This window comes from Thamnophis sirtalis, unplaced genomic scaffold (assembly GCF_051295495.1).
Source record: "Thamnophis sirtalis isolate CommonGarterSnake01/CBP01778 unplaced genomic scaffold, rThaSir2_p1.2 scaffold_3, whole genome shotgun sequence".
Classification (NCBI taxonomy): domain Eukaryota; kingdom Metazoa; phylum Chordata; class Lepidosauria; order Squamata; family Natricidae; genus Thamnophis; species Thamnophis sirtalis.
Genome location: NW_028261383.1, coordinates 148,333,045 through 148,357,628, shown reverse-complemented (window position 1 = coordinate 148,357,628; position 24,584 = coordinate 148,333,045). Strand labels below are relative to the sequence as shown.

The window sequence follows — 24,584 nt, the reverse complement described above, 5'->3', positions numbered from 1 at the left end:
TAAAATACACAATTGTTCGTATTGCACTTAACATCATAAGAGATAAGTCACATCCTCAAGAAGTTGAAAAGAGAGGGTTGTTTAAAGTGTTTACTTAGTATAATACAGATGCCAATATCCCCCCCTCCCCAAATTTCCTTCTCTCAGATATTGCCTGGAGTTAAAGTGATAATTGTTAATCCTGAGACCAAGGGACCTGTTGGTGACTCACACCTTGGAGAGGTAAGTGCTGCCATTGGTAATTTACAAAAGTGTATTTAATCTAACCAATCTTTATGCTCCCAATATGTGTACAATATGCATAGCAATGTCCAGTTCAAGAGGATGTAGTACACTGATGATGTTACCAATGTGGGTAAAGAAACATCTGCAAGCAAACTACCAAGCTCAGAGAGCACCAAAGATTCTACAGTGTGGTTATTTCAATTATCAAAATCTTTTGAAACTTAAGAAAAAATGCATTCCTTTTGCATGAAGGCTACTTCTAAGGCCTGTCAATTCCTACTTAGAGCATTTAAACTATAGATAATTTATATGATGATCAATATTATATTTTAGTTATGCTTATCCAAATAAGCATAATCTATATTCTGTGGTTAAAAAGTGACCAAAAAAAAAACAAAAACAAAAAAAAATAAAAAAAAATAAACAAGAAATAGAAGACTTGTGTTTTATCACCTTCCTAGATCTGGGTGAATAGTCCTCACACTGCTAGTGGATATTATACCATCTATGATAATGAAACCCTCCAAGCAGATCATTTCAATACCCGCCTGAGCTTTGGTGATGCTGCTCAAACTCTCTGGGCACGAACAGGATACCTTGGCTTTGTACGACGGACTGAACTCACAGCAGCTACTGGAGGTAGGACAAATTACTCTTCCTTTCTGTGGACATTTTTACTGGTGACATGAACACAGTGGTGAAATTCAAAAATTGTCCCTACTGGTTCTGTGGGCGTAGCTGGTGATCATGTGACCGGGTGGGCGTGGCTGTACAACTGACTCACACACAATGTAAAAGCAGCTGGACTTCACACAAAATGACCCCTGCAACAAGCAGGAACCTCACAGAAAACTCAAAAACCAACTATCACATTTTACACAAAAATAACACAAAAGCTGGACAACTGACTCACACACAGTGTAAAAGCAACTGGATTTCACACAAAATGGCCTCTGCAACAAGCAGGAAGACAATCAGGCACAGCTGATTGTCGCACAGCTGATCATCAGAACTTTTTTAAAGCATTTTTTTTTACTATCGGTTTGGCCAAATAGGTAGTTAAAAAAAATGCTAAAAAAAGTTCTAAGATAGTGTGGCACAGCTGATTGTCGGAACTTTTTTTTACTTTTTTAAGCATTATTTTACTACCGGTTCTGGCAAACAGTAGAAGTTTTTACTACCAGTTTGGGTGAACTGGCCCAAACCGGTAGCATTTTACCCCTGCATGAATATAGCGTTAATGTTACAAGAAAAGCTGTTAGAACAATTTCCCACAAATCAACATCAATATATATTTTAGTGCATGTAACTTGAGTACTTTTTTAGATTTAAAAGCAGCTAGTGGGAATTTTTCTATTATCATGTTAGTTGCTTGGAAAGTAGAGGAGAATTGCTATACAGATAGTCCTCAACTCACAATCACAATTGAACCCAAAATTTCTGTTGCTAAGTAAGACAGAACAAAAACTAACTTTTGTTCCATTTTACAATCTTTCTTGCCACAGTTGTTAAGTGAATCATTGCAGTTGTTAAGTAAGTGACACTGTTGTTTTTTTTAATAAGTTTTTAATTTTATTGACATCATTAAAATACAAACTGTAAAAAAAGGGGGGGGAATACAACAGAACAAAAGTAAAGACGTAGGAAAAAAGTGTATAAAAAGAAAAAGACAAACATAAACATAGATTGTCCCTCCTAGTTGAATACTGATAAATATATTTCAAGAATAATAGCTTTTCCCCCTTGCAAAACAGGCCCAGAGTTTATAAACTTCTACAACTGTTTAGCCAACTAATTTGAACCTGGCATCTATCGAGTATATAAAAAATATAATTAACAGGTAAAGTCAACAGCAAAGTTAAAATTCAAAGCTCTCTGTTAATAATCCATTATTGTATTTCATTTGCAGAAAAGCCACATTGGCTTCTGATCTACCATAAACCACCCAATCATTATTTCTGATCTGTCCAGGATCAAATTTCCTTGCTTTCCAGCAAGGTTTAAAAACAACAACAACAGAGCTTTTAAAAATTAATAAAACGCAGAATCCTTGTACTGAAAATCCTGTGTAAGTGTAAATAGCTTTCATTACCCTGGAAATTGCCCTCGACTTCCATATAGGGAAAGCGAAAGTGATTTGCAACTCCAAAATAAAGTAATAAACAGATGCAAAAAAGACCCCAAACCCCACATTAAAATCCAGCAAAGGGTTAGAATAAGTCGGAATTCAACCAGTTCATTGACAGTTAAAGATAAAAATCAAAATGAAAAAAAAAATTCAAAGCGTGCAGTTAAAACCAAGGGATGCTTAAAATAAATAGCTGAAAGGAAAAGATAGAGATGCGGCTCTCCAGCTGCTCCTACCCAGAATTGCAACTGTCAAGACTCTTCCCAGGTAGGTACACGGTTGTACCAAGGGTCATCTTGGGTCATTCCTAGTTGCTCTGTTTACATTTGGGGAGCACGCCACCAAAGAACCAGTTTTGATGGCAAAACCAGCTGTTTGTCAGCAGGAAACCCCGCCGCTTAGCATGCCATTTTTGGAGGACCATGGTTGTTAAATAGATCTGGCTTACCCACTATTTTTGCTTGTCGGGAGGTCACAAAAGGTGATCTCATCACCCAGGGACACTGCAACCATCATAAATATGAGCCAGTTGCCAAGTGTCATGTGACCATGTAGATACTGTAGTGGTTGTAAGTATGAAAAACAGTAATAAGTCACTTTTTTTTTAGTTCCGTTGCAATTTCAAAAGATTACTAAACAAATGATTTAGAGTTTGAGAATTAATCCCCTATATATATTTTAAACAATTAGGACAATTCAATATTCTCTTCTGAAGAATCTGCATAAATCTCTATATACTAATGTACAATATGCTCCTTAGAACGCCATGATGCATTGTATGTTGTCGGGGCACTGGATGAAACTCTGGAATTACGTGGATTGCGTTATCATCCAATTGATATAGAAACTTCAATTTCTCGGATGCACAGGAGCATTGCAGAATGGTAAGTTTTATGCAATATATTCCTTTTGGCAAAATACATTGTTTAACAAGGGTGCAGCAATAGGAAAACAAAGTTACTGACTGTAGTTGTAAATTCAGAGCAACCTGGATCCAGAGCAATCACATCTGCGTTTTGAGAAAATATTAGATTGGGCACATCTATTCAGAACTTTGGATGATAGCCCCAGCTTCCATTTCATTACTGATATGAGAACAGTAGCAAACTATTCTGTGCTATTTTATAGATTATATAACCATAGCTTAAAATTTTGCATTATACTTTATCAGATTCCTATGTGTAATTGGTTTATTTATTATATAACTATTTATTGTAAACTAAAAGTAGAATGCATGAAGTGAGTTATATATTTTAAAGTGAGTATATTATTGTACTTGATCCATTCCAAGTGATCATTTCAGAATGCATAAAACTTTTAGACAGGGAGATCTTTTAGTTTAAAATTGTGGTATTTAAACATATTAGCATAGTCTTATAAAATAATAATCTGCACACTCATTCCTATCAAGTGTGTGTAATAAACTCTGGATTTCTTATTTTTCTTTTAGTGCTGTATTCACATGGACCAATTTACTTGTAGTGGTTGTGGAATTGTGTGGCTGTGAGCAAGAAGCTCTTGATTTAGTCCCTCTGGTTACCAATGTGGTCCTGGAAGAACATTATCTGATTGTAGGAGTCGTGGTGGTAGTTGATCCTGGGGTGATACCCATCAATTCCAGAGGAGAGAAGCAGCGGATGCATCTCCGTGACAGTTTCTTGGCTGATCAACTGGATCCCATATATGTAGCATACAACATGTAATTTTGCAAGTGTGGGTCTGAAACTATCCTACAAACTGAGCAAGAACCAGGAATGACTGTGGAAACAAAAGAAGCTGACAGAAGAATTAGCAATGATAGTTGTGAACCTGGACAATGCTGTTTGACTCCTTTTCTCTCCATCTTACTGGACTGACAGCAAGCTGGACTGATCAAAAGACAAAAGATGGCAACCAGGGAATTACATTTGTATTGTAAGATGATAGCTTTACAGGCAATGACAAATAGGCCCTTGTGAAAAACGAACACCAATTATTAGGGCCTTTATTGTAGTGTTAACATTTTCAATTACTGTATATATTTGTACTTTTTCTAACACTGATTTAGAATTCTATGAGGGATGATTTATTTAGTTAAAATACAAATCTGTAAGAACCTGGTTATGTAAGTCCTATGTATACCGTCTGTAAACAGTGTACTTTAAAACTATTAGCTTAATTCTGTAGTACTGTGTTGAAAGGGATCACGTTTACTTAAAATTGTGCCATGACCACACTCAATATTCAACAGAAGATTCACTTATTCATATAGCTTATCTCATGAACTTAAAAAGAATTTGCCTCTATTTAAATCATATGTAAATATTAGTATGCATAATTCATTTATTTAGAAAACTGATTCAAATAATTAAGAATTTAACAAAGTCCTTAAATAAATTATGGTTAGGCAATTAAAGTGAGGAATGCAATTAGACTATTAGGTTTCTCTTATTTTGTTGCTGGTCAGGTATGATGGCATAGCATGTAGAAACGTTTTCAATGCAAATGTTTATAAAGAGGCTGACTCTTATCAGCGTTACAAGCATTTTAAAAAGCAAGAAGCAATTCTGTGATTTTGGAATGTTGAATAGAATTTGTATAGCCTACTAAAATGTTTTTTATAAGCAAACACGTGTTAACCAGAACCACTCCATTTATGATCTTAGACATATTTTGTTTGATTGGTGCACAGTAACAATTCATTTGAAAGAAAATTCCTACCATTACTTTGATGTGCTATTTTCTGGGTGGGATTCATTACTGTACTGCAAATCATAGGCTTTTGCAGGATGTCTTTGAATCAGAAACAGCCTATTAATTCTTTTGAAAGATTGGCAAGTTGTGATTATCCCATTCAAAATAACTGATCAGTTTCAGCCTTCAAAGAATTGATGACAATAGATGCCTTAAAATGTGCTGGAATAGCCATTGTTTGAAAATGGTCTGCAACCCCATCTCCAATAAGCTGGTAGGAAAAACAATATTTCTATTTAAACCATTTTTTTTTTCTGATTACACTTTAGAATCTTCTTGTTTCTCCTTAAGAAGTTTGTTGAAATAACACAGAAAGCAGATACTAGAAATGGTGACAAACTTCCTTGGGCCATTTGTGGCCTATTGTGTAAATACTTAGAATATTTTAATAATGTCTGTTTACCCTCCCTGTAACAAAGTTAGTGTTTTTAGACATTTTTAAGAGAGATATAAATATAAACCTGGATTAAATCATCAGCTACAGCAGCTATATTAAGTGTAGCTCTGGCAACTTATTCCTTAAGACAAATTCCAAATGTATACTTGAAAACCTTTCTGTACAAACTTTCAAAAGCTTGTTTTTTTAATGGCTTGACGTATAGATATTTAGACAGAAAACTTTTAAATATATTAACAAAATATTCACAATTACCTTCTTATACATATGTTGTTCAATATATCTTGAAGAATTATGGTGAAAGCAGTACAGGGTGGAGGGAGGTTCATTACTTCAAATCGTTGAAATATTAACTAATGGTTCTTAATGGATACGATTTGAATATTTTGCATTATCAGTATTTCCACAGTGTGGTGCTGCTATGTAATTAAAATGCACTCCATGCTGAAGTTGTTTTTAACTTGTAGTTTGCAATAGCTTGGAAAATGAACACAGATAAAGCAGTTGCTGGCACTCCACATGGGAACAGAAGGCCTTCAGCAAATAAATGTTCTGTGTACTCCAGCCTTTATTTATTCACTCCAATGTGGCTCTTAAGAGGTCTCAAGTTTTATAAAAATACACTTTTAATGTCCTACTGAATGAAAACAGAGCATAGTTCTCTACCCAAGGTTGTAGCAGTATTTTCTACGCTTATGTTTAGATTCTTATTACATGTAATATGGTAGATTTACTGTGTGCAGTCTAGAAAAACGTTGGAAAATATTACAGATCTTCTAATCTGAAATACTTCAAGTTTTGTTTTCAACATTGACTTCAAATACATCATTTTCTCCTTGATTTAATTGTTAAATATTTTATTTGTTCCCTGTTAATGTGAGATTTTAATATACTTTCTCCAAAGATTTATAATTAATACACCAAGGATTTCAATGTTATTCTTTAGCCCTGAGATCTCTTCAGTGCCACACATATTTGCCTTCCAATAATTTATACACATGGCTGAGATACCAAAGGAATGATTGTAGAATCAGTGCTCTCTTTATGGGGGTTCTGACACTGATTTGCTCAGTGTGGCTTTGGGTGTGCTATTCTGTGTTCTCCATCAGACATTACAGATTCCACATGGAATACAATAAGGATTAGTTCTCCGTAGGTTCTGGAGTTAGCTTGTTCTCCTCCCTCCCCCCCCCCCCCTCATTCCACGTAATCATTGTATGGTAATACTTTTTCATATATCCAAAGAAGTTAAAGCCAGCATTTTCAGCCTTGGCTTTTTGGATTTACTTATTAGCTCAGGTAATACTTAATTTAAATACAGTGGCTTGGATCAAAGTATTCCTTCTGCAAATGGAAGGACTGCTGTTTTCATAAGCCCAAGATTAAATTCCAACAACAATGGAAGTGTGGGAGCTCTGTGAATACCCCGTAATTCTCATAACATGTTTCTTTCACATTTTGCTTTTCAGAGGTTTATGGAGTGTTGACAGTGATAGAATTGCCTTCCTATATTCTTCTGTCATGAATATCTCATGAATGCAGTTTTATTAACAAAAAACCCTCTGAATTTACATCATTACTAAATATATATTAATATGAAGCAATTAGAATACTTATTCCTGAGAATGAATTTACTACCCTGAACATAAAACTACAAAACCATTTCACATTTTTTTTCAAAGATAAGCTTTTTTTTAGTTAAATAGTTTGCTTTTCAATTTTTTATTGTGCAGTTTAGCAATGATGGGCCAAGCTTAACTGATGGAGATATGATTGTAAAAACAATAGATCATTGTCTTTAATTTTTTTTTGCTTTTGTTGATGTCAATACGTTTACCATTTGTCAGATTCAAATCACAACTGTGTAATTATGTAAAAAGTCTTTTTTATTTATTTGAAATTAGGTTTTAGATATACTTTAAAAAAATTTAACATCTGGCTGGACAGTGTTCCATTAATGCATTGATTGTGTCTTTCTTGTCTTGTGTTAATAAATAATGATGCCTGTCTGTTTTTATTATATCATTAACATTTTATCCCATGTTTTTTTTTCCCAAAGCCTGTTGGATATTACCAACTTTAACTCCTGTTGGTGAAGTCTTCACATATAATATTCCCTTGTCCAATTAATTCTGCACAGTATATAGTAAATTGAATGGTGAGGTGTTGGCCAAATAATCTAGTGAGTTTCTGTGATTGAATATTATTTGCATCTTACTGATCCTAGTCTAATTCCAATCATTATAGGACTTATATGAAACACTAATTGATTTTTGGCAAAGTCCCTGAAGAGAATTACTATAATTATTTTTAAAAAATTAAAGAGAAAAAAGCAGAACAATCCCCAAAGTTTAAAAAAGATATTAAATAAATAAATGCTAACTCAAAAAGAAAGTATATTTTGCATCAAACGTATTCCTAAGTAGCCCCTAGAGAAAAAATAACTGTCATAAAAATGTCCTAAAGGTAACAAGTTTGTATTCTGAGTCTTACTAAGAACAAAAATATACTGTCATTTGTCCTCACTATTAGTCGTTCTACACTCCTGCAGAACAAGTCCTTTGGCATGCATTAAGAGCTAGGAAGAAAAGCAGAAATTTCTGTCACTCAGGTTGAAGTTCAACCATGGGAAAGTAATCAAGAATTTTTGATCACCTAGTGGCCTGTTAGATTTTTGCAGCCCATATCCCTCATGACACTCGTGTCTACAAAGTGCCCAGCCTAGAATGAACTACTGAAACTGTACTTGGGGGCAATGTACTTCAGAGATACCCTATTGTAAGGCAATAAGATCTTGAAAGATCAGGCAAGGAGTGTCTATGGAGAGTCTCAGTCATCCAGACAATCCATGATTGTCCCAAAGCTGCTTTTTCAAGAGGCAACTGGACTTTAGGGGGTTTTTTTTTAAGACGTTTTGCTTCTCATCCAAGAAGCTTCTTCAGCTCAGACTGGATGGTGGGGAATGGAAGGATTTATAATCCTTGCAGACAGCTGGTCATTTGCATTCTTTTAGAGAGTCCTTGGGGCCACTTGGAGGTTTATCTGTCAGGAATGGGTATGGAACCTTCTTGGAACTGTTGAAAGGACTGTTATAGACTGGAGATAGATGATGTTGCAACTCTCCCCCTCTGTTGAGAGGGCTGTTCAATTGACATACTGGTATTGGTTTATGGACAATACTTTGGTTAAGATCAAAACAAAGGAATTGGAAGCATTCATCAAACAAACTCTCTGGACAGAAAAATCAAATTCACACTGGAAGATCTTAAGGAAAATAGTTTAGCCTTTGTGCGCTGTGCAGTACACATTAAGGAAGATAGAAGCCTTGACATTGAAGTTTACAGAAAACCGCACACATGAATCAATGTTTACAGTTTCATTTTCACCACCCATTGGAGCACAAAATGGGAATCATCAAAGCCCTACATCACTGAGCTGAAGGTCTGCCTACCTGCAAAGATGGTAAGGAAAAAGAACTAAAACACCTCAAGGAAGCCCTTAGAGCAGTGATGGCGAACCTATGACACGCGTGTCAGTGCTGACACGTGTAGCCATTTGGGGTGACACGCACAGGATTTCATGCGATTCATCCTCGGCTCCTGCATGGCCACCGAGGATGAAAGAATCTGTGCTGGAGGAATGGGGGGGGGCGGGACGTGTGATCTCCCCCGCCCACACTCACTTACTGTATCGCCGCCCCTTTCTGAGCGCAGGGGCTGCTGGTAAGGCATGCGTGCCGTGCGCACACACGTCATCAGCGCGGCGAGGGAGGACCCGCAGGAGAGGAGCGCGGGAACAGTGCGCGCCTCTCTCCAGTCAGGCCGGCACAGAGAGTCTACTCCTGGGACTGTCGGTTACGACCGCACCACAGCAGGGAACAGCGGAGTGCCAATGGGAACTGTGAGCGCCATTATACATTTTTGTAGTTTAAACTATAAATTGCGCAAAATTATGTTTTTGTCGAAGTGACACACAACGCGAGTTATACTCGATTTTTTGCCGATTTTTGACACACCACGCCAAAAAGGTTGCCCATCACTGATCTAGTCAGAGCTGAAGTTTCTTGGATGAGAAATGAAATATCTTCAAACAAAAACCAGAAAGTCCAGTTGCCTCTTGAAAAGACACCTTTGGGACATTAGGCAAGGAGTATACAGCACATGCAAGAGCTTGATTTTTAATTGCACCATATAGTATACCATGTTAAGGAAACATAGATTGAGGCTATCATTCTTTTATCTCTAATAAGGCAAAGCCGGCATTTTGTTTAAAATTATATGGTTCATGGGCATGCTGCAAAACAATGGTATCAGCCTCTAATATATTTAGAGGAATGCAGCTAAAACCCATATAAATATCAAATATAAAACTAATGACTGGTGAGAAGAAACGCCAAGGTAACTTAGGTTAATAAATGGCATTGAGCAATCTCTCCATTTTGTTATTTGGTTGTTCAGTCCATTCCAATTCTTCATGATCCAATGGATATAATTTCATCACGATGAGGAACTATTTCTAATGTCCTGTAAACTGAGGTGTTTTTTTTACTAGCCCCACCCAAGAGAGTGGTTAATTGGTGAGCAGGCAATCATTTTGTGACTGTGCACAAATTCTCAACATTTCATATGTATGTGCAACCCAAAAGCTCCTTCAGTCATTTCTTGTGAAAACATAAAATCTCTTGAATTCAAGACGAAAATAAGAACAGATCTTCACGTCCAAACTTTTCTTCCTTTCACTTCCTCCCAGTGCACAGAAGAGGAAGATGTGACTGATCCGCTCTCAACTTTAAAATTCGCAGCCGGAATGTAAAATCTGGAGTTACGTAGAATTGAGCAAGCTTTTTTAAATGCACACCTGTGTTTGAACTGTTTTATTTTTTTCGCTTGGCTGCTGCGTCCGTAAATATAATAAGTTTTTTTTTTAAACTAATACTCTGCTCTTGTGAGATACAAGCCAAGATTGCAATCCTAAAGTTGTTTATTTGAAGTCACTTCTGAATACACTTAAGTAGAATCAAGATACGATCCTATGTAGGCAGACTTACTGGTCGCGATAAAAAGGCGAAACCAGAGTCCAAAGGCCTCAAAAATACCCATTGCTTTGCCACTCTAGCGTCCACAGACTTTCAACTCTCTGATTCCCGGCTGCGGTTAGTCTACTCTAGACCAAGGGAAAAAGAGAAACTCTATTGTTATCAGGCGGTAGCCAACTCTAGCGCTGGCCTCCGGCGCACTCTATAGTCACAACCCGCCCACCAAGAGCAACCGCAGGGTATCGTCCCCCTGGCGGGGATTAGTTTGGTAATGCTGACAAGTAGCGGTGGGTCCGGTTTCTTGAGGCGTTAGGGCGATTCCCTGTGGGGCAACGCGAAGTCGAGGCGAAGCCCGGAAAGCCTCTGAGGTAAAAGCGGGCGCGACGGCCAAGCCACTCAATTTAGAGCGCGAAGCGGATCGGACGCGACTGAAACCATCGAGCGGGAAGAGGAAGGAAGGGAGAGCGAGTGGGGGGAGGGAGCGGGGAGAGAAGCGCCTGAGCAAAGTCCGGGGAGGGGAGTTGTTGGGCGACCCCCTTCCAGAGCACGCGCGCATAAAAAAGGCGCGAGGCACTGCCGGGTGGGGGGGAAGGGTGGGAGGCTTTGGAGGCAGTTGGAATTTGGCGGGAGGGGAAGCCTGTGATGCGCCGCGTCGGTGCCGACGAGCGCTCAGCCCTTCGTTCCCAGCTGTTGCTCAAGCACCGGGGCTCGCGTGCTGACATCCATACCTTCTTGCCGCGGCTTATCAGTCCAAAAGATCAGGGTGCCCACCCAAAAAAAAACAAAAACAACAACGGGCAAGGCTTGCTATATAAAAGCTGTCGTTGCTCGCTGAGCGGCATCTGCCCAGTAAATTTACACCCGCTTACCCTCCTCAGGCCGATGGCTTCAAGCAGAGCCGACTTTTTAAACACTTTTAAAGACATTTTTGTGCCGACGCCAGAGGATGGGAGTACTTTATAGAACCAGCAAATGTCACAGAAATCGTCAGCGGGCTGCCTCGATACTACGCGACGGTGGTTGGTGCCAGGGCAAATAACTGGCATTAGGTAGAGGTTTATGCCGCATAAACCATTATGCCCCACTTCCAGCAGACCGTCAAATGCCAGAATCAATCATGATTTTATGCCTCAAAATCCTCTAAGAAGAATTAAGTATATTGTAGCCCCAAAACCGGGAGTCTTGTAGGGCCGTTTTCTACTACAACGTTTTCGTGAACTACAACTCACTTCATCGGATGCATACGATTTAAGTTAGACTTGGGAGCGAAGAGCGGTGTCATATAGGTCAGATTACACATGCTCTATCAATAATTATAATGAGTATTATTGGGGCCTGAAACCTTTTAAATGTAGGTGACCTCAGCAGTCTCATTCAAGTTGTACTGTGGACTTTTCATTGGTTTCAGAGTTATTCCAAAATCTGTCACAAAGATTAAAATCACAGATCGAAATGCTGGTATCACTTTTCTTTTGAGTCTGGTGTGAAATCAATGACTATTGTACGAATTGTCTTATGTAGCATTCAAAAGGGTATTTCTGGGCAGGTGGAGGAAGAGTGTGGGAAGGCACTGCTAACCCTATGTGTGAAGGTACTGAGACTTGTGATGATGCAGTTACTATAAATGAGGGGGCAAGTAGGCATCTGCAGAGTGTGCAGGGTCTGGTTACCTCATCAGTATTATTTCCCTGTTTCTGATTACTTGTGAAAATCAGCTTCAGGATGGATGGTTGTCTGCATGCAAGTACAGTCCTGCCTGAGAAAGTGCAATGTCATTGTCCAGTATGGGTTATATTTTATTAATAATGTTTGAATGAATTGAGGTATAGGTTGGACAACCAGTGATGTTCTGTTCTTGTGCAGCAGTCTACCTACTGGTCTTCCCTGGAATTGATCTGGCTCTGTTAATTTGTTTGTTACACTGTCCTTGGTTGTTTTTCTTTAAGTTTGCTACACGTTTCATGGGGAGGAGAGAAGGCTTGCATAATCATTTCCTCAGAATTTCTTCCCAAGGAGACTTGCTTGATACAAACCATACTCTTTTGGTGCCAGGTGGAGCCTGATTTTTTTTTTATTTCATGCTTAAATAAATCATTGCAAATTGTTTATTTAAAGTCTTTTTATAATAACCATCTAATGAATTCTTCGGTGTGGCTCTCGTGGCCTTTTAAAATCCAATCACTGTTTTTACTGTGGTTATTTTTAGTCTATTTCATTTAAGTGTGTGTATGTCTTTTGTAAGTAGCACACAGTGAAAATAGGGATCCAAACTCATAAAATAAATAAAATATATGAGTGTGCCTAAAATATGAATAACAAATTGTGTTCTTTGATATATGCAAACAGTTAAAATTAGAACACTTAAGAAAAAATGGTATATTTCTATATTAGCTCCTTTTTTGCATTTTGCTCATAGATGTCTTCTGAAATTCTATCTCTTTATTGAGTTGCTTTTTTTGCACCTAGTTCCTATTGATGGCATCTTGAATTCCTATGCAAAAAATTAGATCAGTTTTAGAGGAAAGTTCTTACATTATTTCTATTAAATATATGCTATGATATTGGCTTACTGATTTAAAGGGGCACTGTAAAACTATTCTAAAATAAAAGGAATGTTTTTCCCAATAGTCTCTATTACATCTTTTTGAAGATTAAATAGCCCCTATTTAATTGTATTAATTGTATGTTTATTATGCTGTAATTACCTATACTATATAGCTTTCAACAAATAATGTAGATTGCTGAACAATACAGCCTTCAAAAAGAATTTTAAAAATGTGAAGGTGAAAGGTTGTCCAGCCTTGAAGTAATAGATTGTTACAGAATTACAATTTTACTTTTATTTTGATTTACTAATTAAATTTTATATCTACAAAAAGTGTACAAAACAAAATAAAGAAATATTTTCAAACAAGAAGCATGCTAAAGTTAAGAGGAACAGCAGAAATTGTTGAATTGAAATAAGAAATATTAGTCTCCTAAAGAAGATTTTAATCTAAAATTTGAATTGAAAATGGCCCATTAGAGCTTTAATAGCTGCAGTTGATTTGCTAGTATATTATGGCAGACAATATTATTAGCTGTTTATTTCAGTTATAATATTGAAATGTTTTGTTTTGTTTTATTTTTTTGTCTCCAGAATTTCTGAGTTTAGGCCTATAAGAAAATTATAACTGATATTTAGTGAGATTTTAGTTTACCATACAAGTAATACAACTTCATGTAAATGAAGTTAATTCACAGTACTGCTGATGGTTTGAGGAAGATGGATATTTAGAAACTGCAAATATGGTGAATTCAGAATTGAATGTGTATATGACTCAGCCTCTATATAGGGAAAGAACAAGATGTACTGGACAGGTATAATCACATGGATAGGCTCCAAATGCAGTTGTTGTTCATTGTTGTTTTAAGATGGGAAAGAAGAATGCTAAAAAGCAAATTGATATTTATTAATGGTGAGTATGCTTTTTATTGTTTAATTTTTAGTTGATTAATAAATAACAGTAATCAAAAACAGGTGGTGAGGAGTGCTTTTCCACAACCCCATTGTGAACTTTTATAGATGATATGCTCTGCTCAGTATCACTTAAACCTTGGTCATGTCTCATTTACACTAAACCCCTGAAGACCACCTGGAAACTTTAATTGGTTCAAAATGCAGTGACTCCAGGAGTTATGGCCCATGCTACTCAAAATAATACCGTGTTTTTCCGATAATAAGACAGGGTCTTATTTTCTTTTGCCCTCCCAAAATAAGTGCTTGGGCTTATTTTTGGGGAGGTTTTATTATTTTTGAGCTGCAGGAGGTGGCGAGCATGATCACCTCGTGGCCGCTGCTGTGTTGCAATATTTTTGGGGAGGGCTTATTTTTGGGGAAGGGTTTATTTTAGCACATGCATTCAAAAGCCCAATTGGGCTTATTATCCAGGGAGGTCTTATTTTTGGGGAAACAGGATATTAGTTGTTTGTTTCTGAATGCAATTGAAGAATCTCTTTGTCGCCTTTAAAGGTCTACATAGGTTACAACCCAGATATCTTCTGGACTACTCACTCTCAGTAGTTTTTGCTTGTTTGTTAGAATCTAGAAAGTAAGAGTTTATCTGAATCTTTATCCCTAGAGAATGTCACCTATTAGCAGCATAGGTCCTTCTCAGTACCTGCCTCCCTTCTCTGGAAAAGCATTCCCCTAAAGGCCAGATCAGGCCTAATGTTCTTTTATATCTGAAATATAATTCAGACTTAGGAGGGAGGAATCTGATGTATTTAATGTTGATCCCTTCTGCAAAGGGAATACTTATAGAGTTTAGTTGTTCATTGCTGCCTGTAGTATTTTTATTAGGATTTTTTTGTATTTTTAAAATTGTATTACTGTTTTAGCATATTAAAAAAACTCAGTCACAAGGGAGCAGCATGTTATTCTGTTAAAATAATCATACATGATCAACCATTAAACCACTTTTTAAACTGAAAATGAAGAAAAAGACATTTTTGCCATTGTGAAACAGGAAACCAATAGGGAAACTAAAAAGATTATCAACATAATTAGAAGCAGAATTTTGGCAAGGATGGGAGGAAAGAGAAGAAGAAGACATCCTTCAGCAAAATGGGTGGTCTTCACTATAATAGTGATGATTCTATTACTGGAGACTAAAAGATGAAGCTGTAGAAATGCTGTCCTGGAGAAAGTCTATCTATGTGGCCACCAAATGACAACAAAATTGGTGGCATACAATTAGTCAATCAATCAATCAGTCAATATTCTTATAGTACTTTAGGCACAATTACTCAAATGCAGTAAAAATTCATATATGACATCTATTGTGATATGTACAGATGCAAGTTACCATAAGTTACCTTGTGGTAAGATGGGTGGCCAATAAATTTTATAAATAAATAAATAATTTTAAAGAAGTATTTTTAAACTGCTAAAATTACTCAAGAAATCTAGTTCACTTTTTACCTTTCTAGAGTAGCATTTGCATTGCCAACTAAAACTAAATTAACTGTTAAAATATGTAGGTGGACTAAGGATAATCGATTTTATTATTCAAAATATTTGTTTATCAAAAAGTGCTCTAAAATGTGGAATTATTTTAGTCATTGATTAATAAGAGTTATGAAAATGCATAGAATGATTATTTTTTTCCATTTTAACAGTAATGGCTAGATGGTATACATTTTTCCAATTCAGTATAAATTTCTTCTAACATATAAAGGTTTTAGTTTTAATAGTTTATCATCTCACACTAATTTTCTACCAGAACATCAAAGAATAAGCAACTCTGAACAAGTGTAATAGAGATGCTCCAACATACAAAATAATTATAAAAATAGACCTTTGATGAAAATATATGGGGCAAAGCAGAAATTGCAATCTTCAAATTCAAGCTATGCTATATCAATCTTATTCTCACCTATCATCTATATGTTGGGAATGAAAATCATTTTGCACTTAATAATAAATATTTTTTGAATAAGTTTATTAAATACGTTTTTTGAAAAACCCAATACTAACTAATATAACGTAAGAAAAAGAAGAAATCAAAGAGAAAGCTAAGTACAAGAAAGGAAAAAGAAAAATAGAAAAGAAAGAAAAAAGATGCAAAGAAATAGCTTCTGATCTTTATAGCAATTATAAATAGTTAATAAATTTACCTTTTATTTAACAATTACAACATAACTCTCTATAATCTACTTTGTCTAATCAAAACCATAAATCATGTTCATTTTTTTCTGTTTCGTGCAAAAAGGCTAAAAGAGGTTTCCAGTGAGTAATAAATGTATATATTATCTTTTCTTTGATCAACTATGCCATTTTATCATCTCAGCAAGTTCCATCATCTTCACCAACTATTCCACCATTGTGGGAAATGCTGAATCTTTCCAACTTTGTGCACACAATAATCTCAGTGTTGTTAGGTAAAAAGCAAAATTCCATGACTTCATAATATTAATAATCAACTTAAAACAAATTAAATTATTCCTCTGTGTTACTGGAAAGCTAGTGTTTAAATATACATTTATTGCTTTGAATGATGAATATTCAGAAGGTCCCTGCTGGAACAAAGCATTTGAAATAACAGCTATTAAAACAGGGTATATATAATAGAAGAGAAAAACATTAGATAAAAATAAGAGTCATAGTAATGTGTATGTAATTTATTGTTATTGAAAAGTAGCAGTAGCAAGTATCAGGAGTTTCTGAAAATTTATTATCTTAGAATTAATTATTATTAAGGAAAGCAAGTAATTAAAGCATATTCTCAATGCACAATGTACATTTACTCTAAAATAAATCCATTATGCTCACCTCTGGTTAACCTTTGTGCTTTTAAGATATTACTTACAAAGTTTTTTAAGTATGAACCTCTGTAGCTTATTCTTATTCTCTATATGCTGATTCAGGTGCATCACTCCAGGCCCTTCTTCAATTATCCCCTCTGAAACTCACATTAGGGCCTTTTAGTCATGATTCCCTTAGTACAGAATTGTTCTCTCAGAAAAAAAAATTAAGATTGTATAGGGCAAAAATTGGTTGTTGAATGTTGCGTTAGGCCCTTTTATAGTTAATATGAATTTAACAATAAAGAAGTAATTAGTGCTTGTTAAATGCAAATACTGTTAATTATTAATTATAATTATTTTAAGAGATTGATAGATTTCTATCAAAAGAAACATGGAAATATATGGTATTGTATTAATCAGAGAAAATAAGGTGAACTGTTGTTAATTTCTAAGGCTCAGATTCCATTACATATGAAGTAATAAATAATTTAGAATAGTTGAGTCCCACTGCTAGCTTCACTTTTCATAGCAATAGATTGTTCAGCTGTGATATCAAAGGATGGGGCTTGGCTATTGTAATACCAATATATAAGAAAGACAAAAGAGATACAGCTAACTATTGCACAAAAGAGATACAGCTAACTGTTGCACAATCAGCTTGCTAAATCAGATGAGCAAAATGTATGCCAAAAATCTACAGAAGGAAATTGATTACAAGTAATCCTGAATTTACAACCATTTGTTTAGTGCCCGTTCAAAGTTGCAATACCTCAGAAAAAAGTGACATGACCGGTGTTCACACTTACGACTGTTCTAGCATCCCTATGGTCATATGATCAAAATTTGGGGACTTAGCAGCTGACATGTATTTATGACAGTTGCAGAGTCCCAAAGTCACATCATCACATGATTCACCTAATAACCGAAGTGATTTGCTTTACAGTGGTGGCCAAATAGGTTATAAAATAGGCCAAACTCACTTAACAACTGCCTTGCTTGTATTGGAAATTTTGGGGCTCAGTTATGGTTGTAGTCAAGGGCTAACCTGTAGTTTGAATTTGAAGACTTTCTGAGGGATGAACACGCTGTGTTTGGAACAGAACAGTCAACATTAGATCATGCCTTGGTCTTGCAAATCTAGTACCGTGATGGCGAACCTATGGCACACATGCCACAGGTGGCACGCGGAGCCATTTGTCAGGGCATGCAAGGGCTGGCCACCTTTTTTTGAGGCCCTCAAGCCTCCAAAGTGCAAAAAACCAGCCCTATGGGCAAACCGGAAATTCAGGAAAGGACTTCTAGTTTGCTAGTAGGACCATTTTTTGCCCTCCAGAGTCTTCAGGGAAGCCTCCTGAAGGCTCTTGAAGGCTTCGGAGGTCGAAAATTGGCCCTAAGGACAAACCGGAAGTCACAATTCCCAAACTTCTGGGTTCTCCGTAGGTCTGTTTTTTGCCCTCTGGAGACTTCATGGAAGCTCCTGAGGCCTCAGGTGGGCGTCCGGGGGGGCGGGGGCAGGGAGGCTGTTTTTACCCTCCCCATGCTCCTAGAAAGCCTCTGGAGCCTGGGGAAGGCGAAAAAACTGCGGCAAAAGTGGTGGTGGTGGTGGTCGCTGATTGTGTACATGTGTGCACACTGGGTGAGGCCATGCGCATAGCATGGGTGTGGCATGCCGGTGCATGACACCCCCCCTCTGTGCTCCCCCCACTTTTGGCATGGCAGCCAAAAATGGTTTGCCATCACTGATCTAGTAGAAAAGTATACCCATAACACAGGACAATCCTCTATCCAGCATTTATCAATTTCAGGTCAGCTTCCAGCACAGTATCTAGAAGTACAGGTAGTTCTCAACTTTCAACAATTCATTTAGTGATAGTTTAAAGTTACAACGGCATTGAAAAAAATGACTTATGATCATTTTTCACACTTATGACCATTGCAGCATCCTGGTGGTCACATGATCAAAATTTAGAGGTCTGGCAACTGGCTCATCTTTATGACGGTTGCAGCATCCTGGGGTCATGTGGTCACCTTTTATGACCTGATACAGAAAGTCAATGTGGACATTAGATTCACTTAACAAGTGTGTTCCTACCTTAACAACTGCAGAGATTCACTTAACAACTGTGGCAAGAAAGGTTGTAAAATGGGGCAAATTCACTTAACAAATGTTTTACTTAGCAACATACATTTTGGGCTCAATTGTCATGAGTTGAGAACTAGCTGTATATTATGGCATACATTTTAAAAAGTATCACAGTTGACAAATATCTACTCTTGCTCATTAAAGTGCATGAAAATATGATATTGAAGGTGCAGTAATCAAGGATACGTAATAAAGGAAATATCCATAAGGAAGAGAGTTAGGGATGTGTAGTGGCTCCAGTTTTATTCAATTGTTATATAACCTGCTTAGTACTTAGTACTTAAATAACATTTTTACATCCCCCTAAATTATAGCCTAAAGACATATAAATTTACTATTTTATGCCGTTGATGCAGTAATTCTGTCATTAACCTCCGTTGGCTTTAAAAGAGCTTTGAAATCACTCATGTATGTATGTAGTATCTTCCAGATTAACTGCTAGGTTCCAAATGCAGCACTTTGACAGGAAGTAGGAGTCAGTAGACTCTCTGAATAAATATTTTTACTTATTGCTTAAAATTATGCAACAACTCCACTGAACTGACCCATCTAATATTAGTAAACAACTACTAATCTTCCTGGGAAATAGTGATCCAAAAGAAATTGAGCCTTTATGGTTTCTTCAGTGATGCTTTCTTAACCTTCAGAGATCAAGTAGATTAATACTAAGACAAACGATCTTAATGTAGTAGGTCAAATTGAAATTGCTGCTTTGTTTCCTAATATAAGCAAATAACTATGTTTTAGGGCCTAAACCAGCCTCTTATTTATATCATCAAAATTCCCAAATTCAGGAGAATCTTATCTTTAGCTCAATTTAATGTTCTCCACACAACTCTCCTGGAAGGGAAAAATAGGAAAAACACCATACAAATGTTTATAGCGCCCTTGTGATATGGGTAAGGTGACCAGACATCCCGCTTTTGGCAGGACAGTCACAATTTTTAATAATTTGTCCCATGTCCCGCGGCGTGTTCAAAAAGTCCCGATTTTCCAAAAGAAAGAAAATTTTAAAAAGGACACCGTTAAAAAAAAGTTTTTATTTCTCTGAAGTGTCATTCCCAATGTGGCCTTTAGAGGGCAGTGGTTTCCTTCCCTCTGCTCGGCTTGCTCGCAGCGCCCGACGAGGGGTGAGGCTCCCTCCTCTCCTGCGCATGTGCGCGCCGATGCGTGACGTTTTTCTGCAGGAAGAGCGACGGCTTTGCGGCGGCGGCAGTGCAGCGAGGAGGAGGCTCGGTCCCGGGCCAAGTGGCTCAGCCATCGGAAGTTTTTTTTTTGCCCGCTTCTCTCAGGCGCCGCTCTCCATGCAGCCATTTCTGCCTCTTTCTCCTTTTTGTCCTTTCTCCTCCTCCCCCCCAAAAAGAGGAGGTGGGGGGATAGTGGGATCCTTGCTGCTTTCTGGGCTTGGTGCAGCAAGGATCCCACTATCCCTCCCACCTCCTCTTTCTCCCTCTTTCTCCTTTTTGTCCTTTCTCCTCCTTCCCCCCCAAAAAGAAAATGAGAGGGAGAAAGAGGAGGGGGGGAGATAGTCGGATCCTTGCTGCTTTCTGAGCTTGGTGCAGCAAGGATCCCACTATCTCCTCTTTCTCCCTCTTTCTCCTTTTTGTCCTTTCTCCTCCTCCCCCCCCCCAAAAAGAGAAAGAGAGGGAGAAAGAGGAGGTGGGGGGGATAGTGGGATCCTTGCTGCTTTATTTTCTGGATTAATTGGTGGAAATGTGCTCTCATTCATGATCCATTCCTATGACTTTGTGTATGTCCTGGAATAAATGTACAATAGTTATTGTTTCTTTTTCCATCATATTTTTCTTACAAAAAGATGAAAAGGACAGTTGATGGAGCTATCTGGTATTTGGAAGGCAGGATTGCTCAGGTAGTCCTCGACTTATGCCTGGTAACTGAGTGACTGTTCAAAGTTATGACAAACCCCTCCCTCCCTCCCAAAAGGTACTTACGACCTGGTTCGAAGTTCTGACGCCTCATGTCTCCCCTGCAGTCACTTCATAACTGACCCACATTTATAGCCATTTGCAGCATCTTGTGGACATGTGACTGTGACTTACATTTTAAAAAAATCTATGCACAATGCTTTGAAATGTATTGTGCATAGAATTTTTAAAAATAGTTTTACTTCAATTTATTCTGTATGGAATAGTTTGAAATGTTTACTTCAATTTATTCTGTGTGGATTCTTTTTTTAAATTGTCTTAGACTATTTAAAAAAAGATTCTATCCAAAATAAATTGAAATAAACCATTTTTAAAAATTCTATGCACAATACATTTCAAACTAGTGTGCATAGAATTTTTAAAAATGGTTTATTTCAATTTACTTTGGATAAATAGTCAGAAGTCATTGACACTGAATTTGCACTTTTCCTAATCAGGAAGCACATACTGAGTTTCTTTGAAAGAAAATCCAATAATTTAAAAATCCAATAATTTGTTTCCTAGTATAATTTGATTGCTTATTAGTAACCTATGACTACCATTAAGTGTTGTAACTTATGATTCTTGATGAATGTATTTTATTTTATTTTTCTTTATGTACACTGAGAGCATATTCACCAAAGACAAATTCCTTGTGTGTCCAATCACACTTGGCTAATAAACTACTCTACTCTACTCTACTCTACTCTACTCTACTCTACTCATTTCTATTTCAATTCTAATAAGGAGTTTAGCTTCTCTCTTGAAAATGTAAGCTAGCATAAGGCATTATAATGCAAGCTAGCTTTAGCTTTCAAACAGTTCATTTAGTGACCAAAGTTACAATGGCATTGAAAAAAGTGACTGATGACCATTTTTCACACTTAGCAACCATTGTGACCATTTTTCACACTTAGCGACCGTTGTAGCATCCTCATGGTCACGTGATCAAAATTTTTATGTTTGGCAACAGATTCGTATTTATGATGATTTCAGTGTCCTTGGGTCATGTAATCGCCTTTTGTGACCTTTTGACAAAATATAAAATTTTTAATCAAGCCCCCCCCCCTCCCCTCGGTCAATGGTGTCCCTCTTTACCAATCTGAAAATGTGATCACCTTAGATATGGGCACCATAGAAACCATAGCTTATGTTCTTCTACAGTATACTGCCAGTTGTGTAGGAACATTAACCACCAGCTGATTACCCTCCCTCCTTTTTTTAATGTAAATACCCAGGGCATTTTGATCATTTATATTTGCTGTTAAACTAGGCAAGTTTATTTCTCTAAAAGTAGCAAAAATTTGCTACATTATGTTTAAGCTTTGCATACAAATAGATGCCAATGGCTCTTGTTGTTAGGGTTAGGGTAGTGTTGTTTTCTTCAATGTACTTTAATTGGTCAATGACTGAAATAAACTTCAGTTTGTCTTTTTATTGTTAATTGGATTGTTGTGACAATAATTGCAAGAATATGTATAGAATGCTGGAGCACAATAGGCTAAGTATGCATCTATACCTCTGTTTTCATAGTAAAAATGTCTGTTACAAATAATAATTATGTACGTTTAATTCATCAATATCTACTAGTGGAACTGTTTACATATGTAACATGTCTGTTTGATGTGTTTCTCTAAATTTCATGTAGAGAAATACTAATTTTAATGTTAGATTTTTTTTTTTTGATGGAAAAACAATATGCAGGGCAGGAGGTTCCTTTTCTTACTAATTAAGGAAACAAATTTGTTTCTTGTATTATGCATTCCCAGTTAAAACGTTGGCTGTTCTCAAATTATTTACAAGGAAGGGCTTATATGAATATAAATAAAAATTATAATACATTTTTATAAATACCATTTTATTTGGTTTAGATGACTAAATCCAAAGTTGAATCCTAATAAAAATGTTGTGACACTTTTTTTCTTATTCTTTTTTCTTGGCTCCTCCAACATGTCTTTCCTTGAATGAAAATATTTATTGAAAAGACAGAATTAAGATATAACAGGATAATTACATTACTGAGCATAGAATGTAATATGTTGGCTGGAGTCTGTTCTGATCTAATCTATGGTTCATCCTTTTATTTATAGTAATGTGATGCAAGGAATTAGTAATGAGATCATATAGTTGTCACAGTTTAACCTTCTAAAATACAAATTCAGCAAATTTTGTAGTATTCTATAATGATTCTAGTTTTTCATGTCATTCAATCTGTATATCTCATTGTATAAGAGAGTTTGAGATAGATGATATCATTTCAAACTATAAACTGTACTAGTTTTTCAAAACCTTGTTTTACAAATATTGGTGGTAGCAGTAATTTAAAATTTGAATTTGCTCTTTACACCAAAGGCACATATTTTACATTGTTTTCAAATTGGTTAGGAAACCCATCACATATTTTTCCTGTGAAGGTATTTCCTTCCATTACAATTCCATTGCATTAATGTGTTCTCTGGAATAAATTCATTATAAGTTCTTATTGAGTACAGGCCAGGCATGTTGTACCTCATTGTTGGATAGAGAATGGACTCTATATTATCATCAGTATTCTTTAGCTGCTGCACATTGAAATTGGAAATGATGGTTCAGCTAATTTTCAGGAAAGCAAGTCCACCTTGACTGAACCTCTTGTTTAGGATCACCAGACTGGAAAACTACAGAATCAGAAAAGTACAAGTGGTGCTGGCAGCAAAATATTGCAATACAATGTGATTCTGCTTAGTGTACCTGCTGTACCTTCTTCAAGATACTCCAGTCCATTCCCCAAAGTTATCCTCCATTGGCACAGCCTTCTAACTTGCACATGGAATATAAGAGCTGAGCCTCCAAGTTACTGTGGAGTCTCCCAGCCTAAACTGGAGGAAAAAGCAATAAGTAATATTACAGGGTTTTGTACATTTGACTACTGTGTTTCCCCGAAAATAAGACTCGGTCCTGTATTAATTTTTGCTCCAAAAGACGCATTGGGGCTTATTTTCTGGTTAGGTCTTGTTTTCTGGGAAATACAGTGTTAAATGCACCAGTCTGGTTGATGATGTTAACTGGGTCCTATTTTTGGAGTAGGGCTTATATTATGAGCATCCCGAAAAGCTATGCCAGGACTTATTTTCCAGTTGGGTCTTATTTTGGGGAAAATAGGGTACCTTCATTGAAAGTTCATGTTCATAAACCACTGATTAATTACTCTAAGCACATCCTATGAGGATGTGACGGTACATTAAAAAGACAGGGCACTCCGCTCTTGATAGTCTATTTCAATCACACATCTTGCATCGATGTACAATAATTGTGCTGAATCATGTGGGGTAGCTGAGAGTGGCTTTTTAAAAAAACACAATCTTACAGCTGATAGGCAAACTATTAGTCTCTTAAAATTTGTTCCATACTAAAAAAGATTGAAAACAGACTGGGAGCTAATCATTTTTTTGATATAACTTAACATGAATTGTGTTAATATTTCAAATTAGCCCAGCTGCATTCATCTATAGAAGATTCCACCTAATCCTACTATGACAAAGACTCTATATACTGCCCATCTCAGGCTAAAAGACTTGCTTGTTATCATTCCTTATTCTCAATATTCTCTAGAAACAATTTTAATTTGTAGTTCAGTGCCAATCAGGAAACAACATATTCACCTGGATCCTTCTTATGTTTATGTGTTCTTTTTTCATTTATTCCATTTGTTTCTTCTTTCATCTTAAGAG

At 36.6% G+C, this 24,584-nt stretch overlaps 2 protein-coding genes across 5 annotated transcripts in view; both read left to right on the top strand.

Moving 5' to 3' along the window:
• Nucleotides 1-7,492, top strand: part of DIP2B (DIP2 acetate--CoA ligase B (putative)) — a 195,350-nt gene extending 187,858 nt beyond the window's left edge. For all 3 annotated transcript variants that reach the window (XM_087710365.1, XM_087710363.1, XM_087710364.1), the window contains 4 exons: nucleotides 148-222; nucleotides 687-864; nucleotides 3,114-3,237; nucleotides 3,804-7,492. In XM_087710365.1, coding sequence (XP_087566491.1) covers nucleotides 148-222; nucleotides 687-864; nucleotides 3,114-3,237; nucleotides 3,804-4,056 — 630 coding nt within the window. In that variant the 3' untranslated portion in view covers nucleotides 4,057-7,492. The remainder of the gene's footprint in view (nucleotides 1-147; nucleotides 223-686; nucleotides 865-3,113; nucleotides 3,238-3,803) is intronic.
• A 3,228-nt stretch (nucleotides 7,493-10,720) lies between these two features.
• The window catches only part of ATF1 (activating transcription factor 1), a 38,824-nt gene continuing 24,960 nt past the window's right edge, over nucleotides 10,721-24,584 (top strand). The window contains exon 1 of one of the 2 annotated variants that reach the window (XM_087710366.1): nucleotides 10,721-10,886. The gene's annotated coding sequence lies outside the window, so the exon portion shown is untranslated. The remainder of the gene's footprint in view (nucleotides 10,887-24,584) is intronic. The other variant, XM_087710367.1, reaches the window with a different exon arrangement.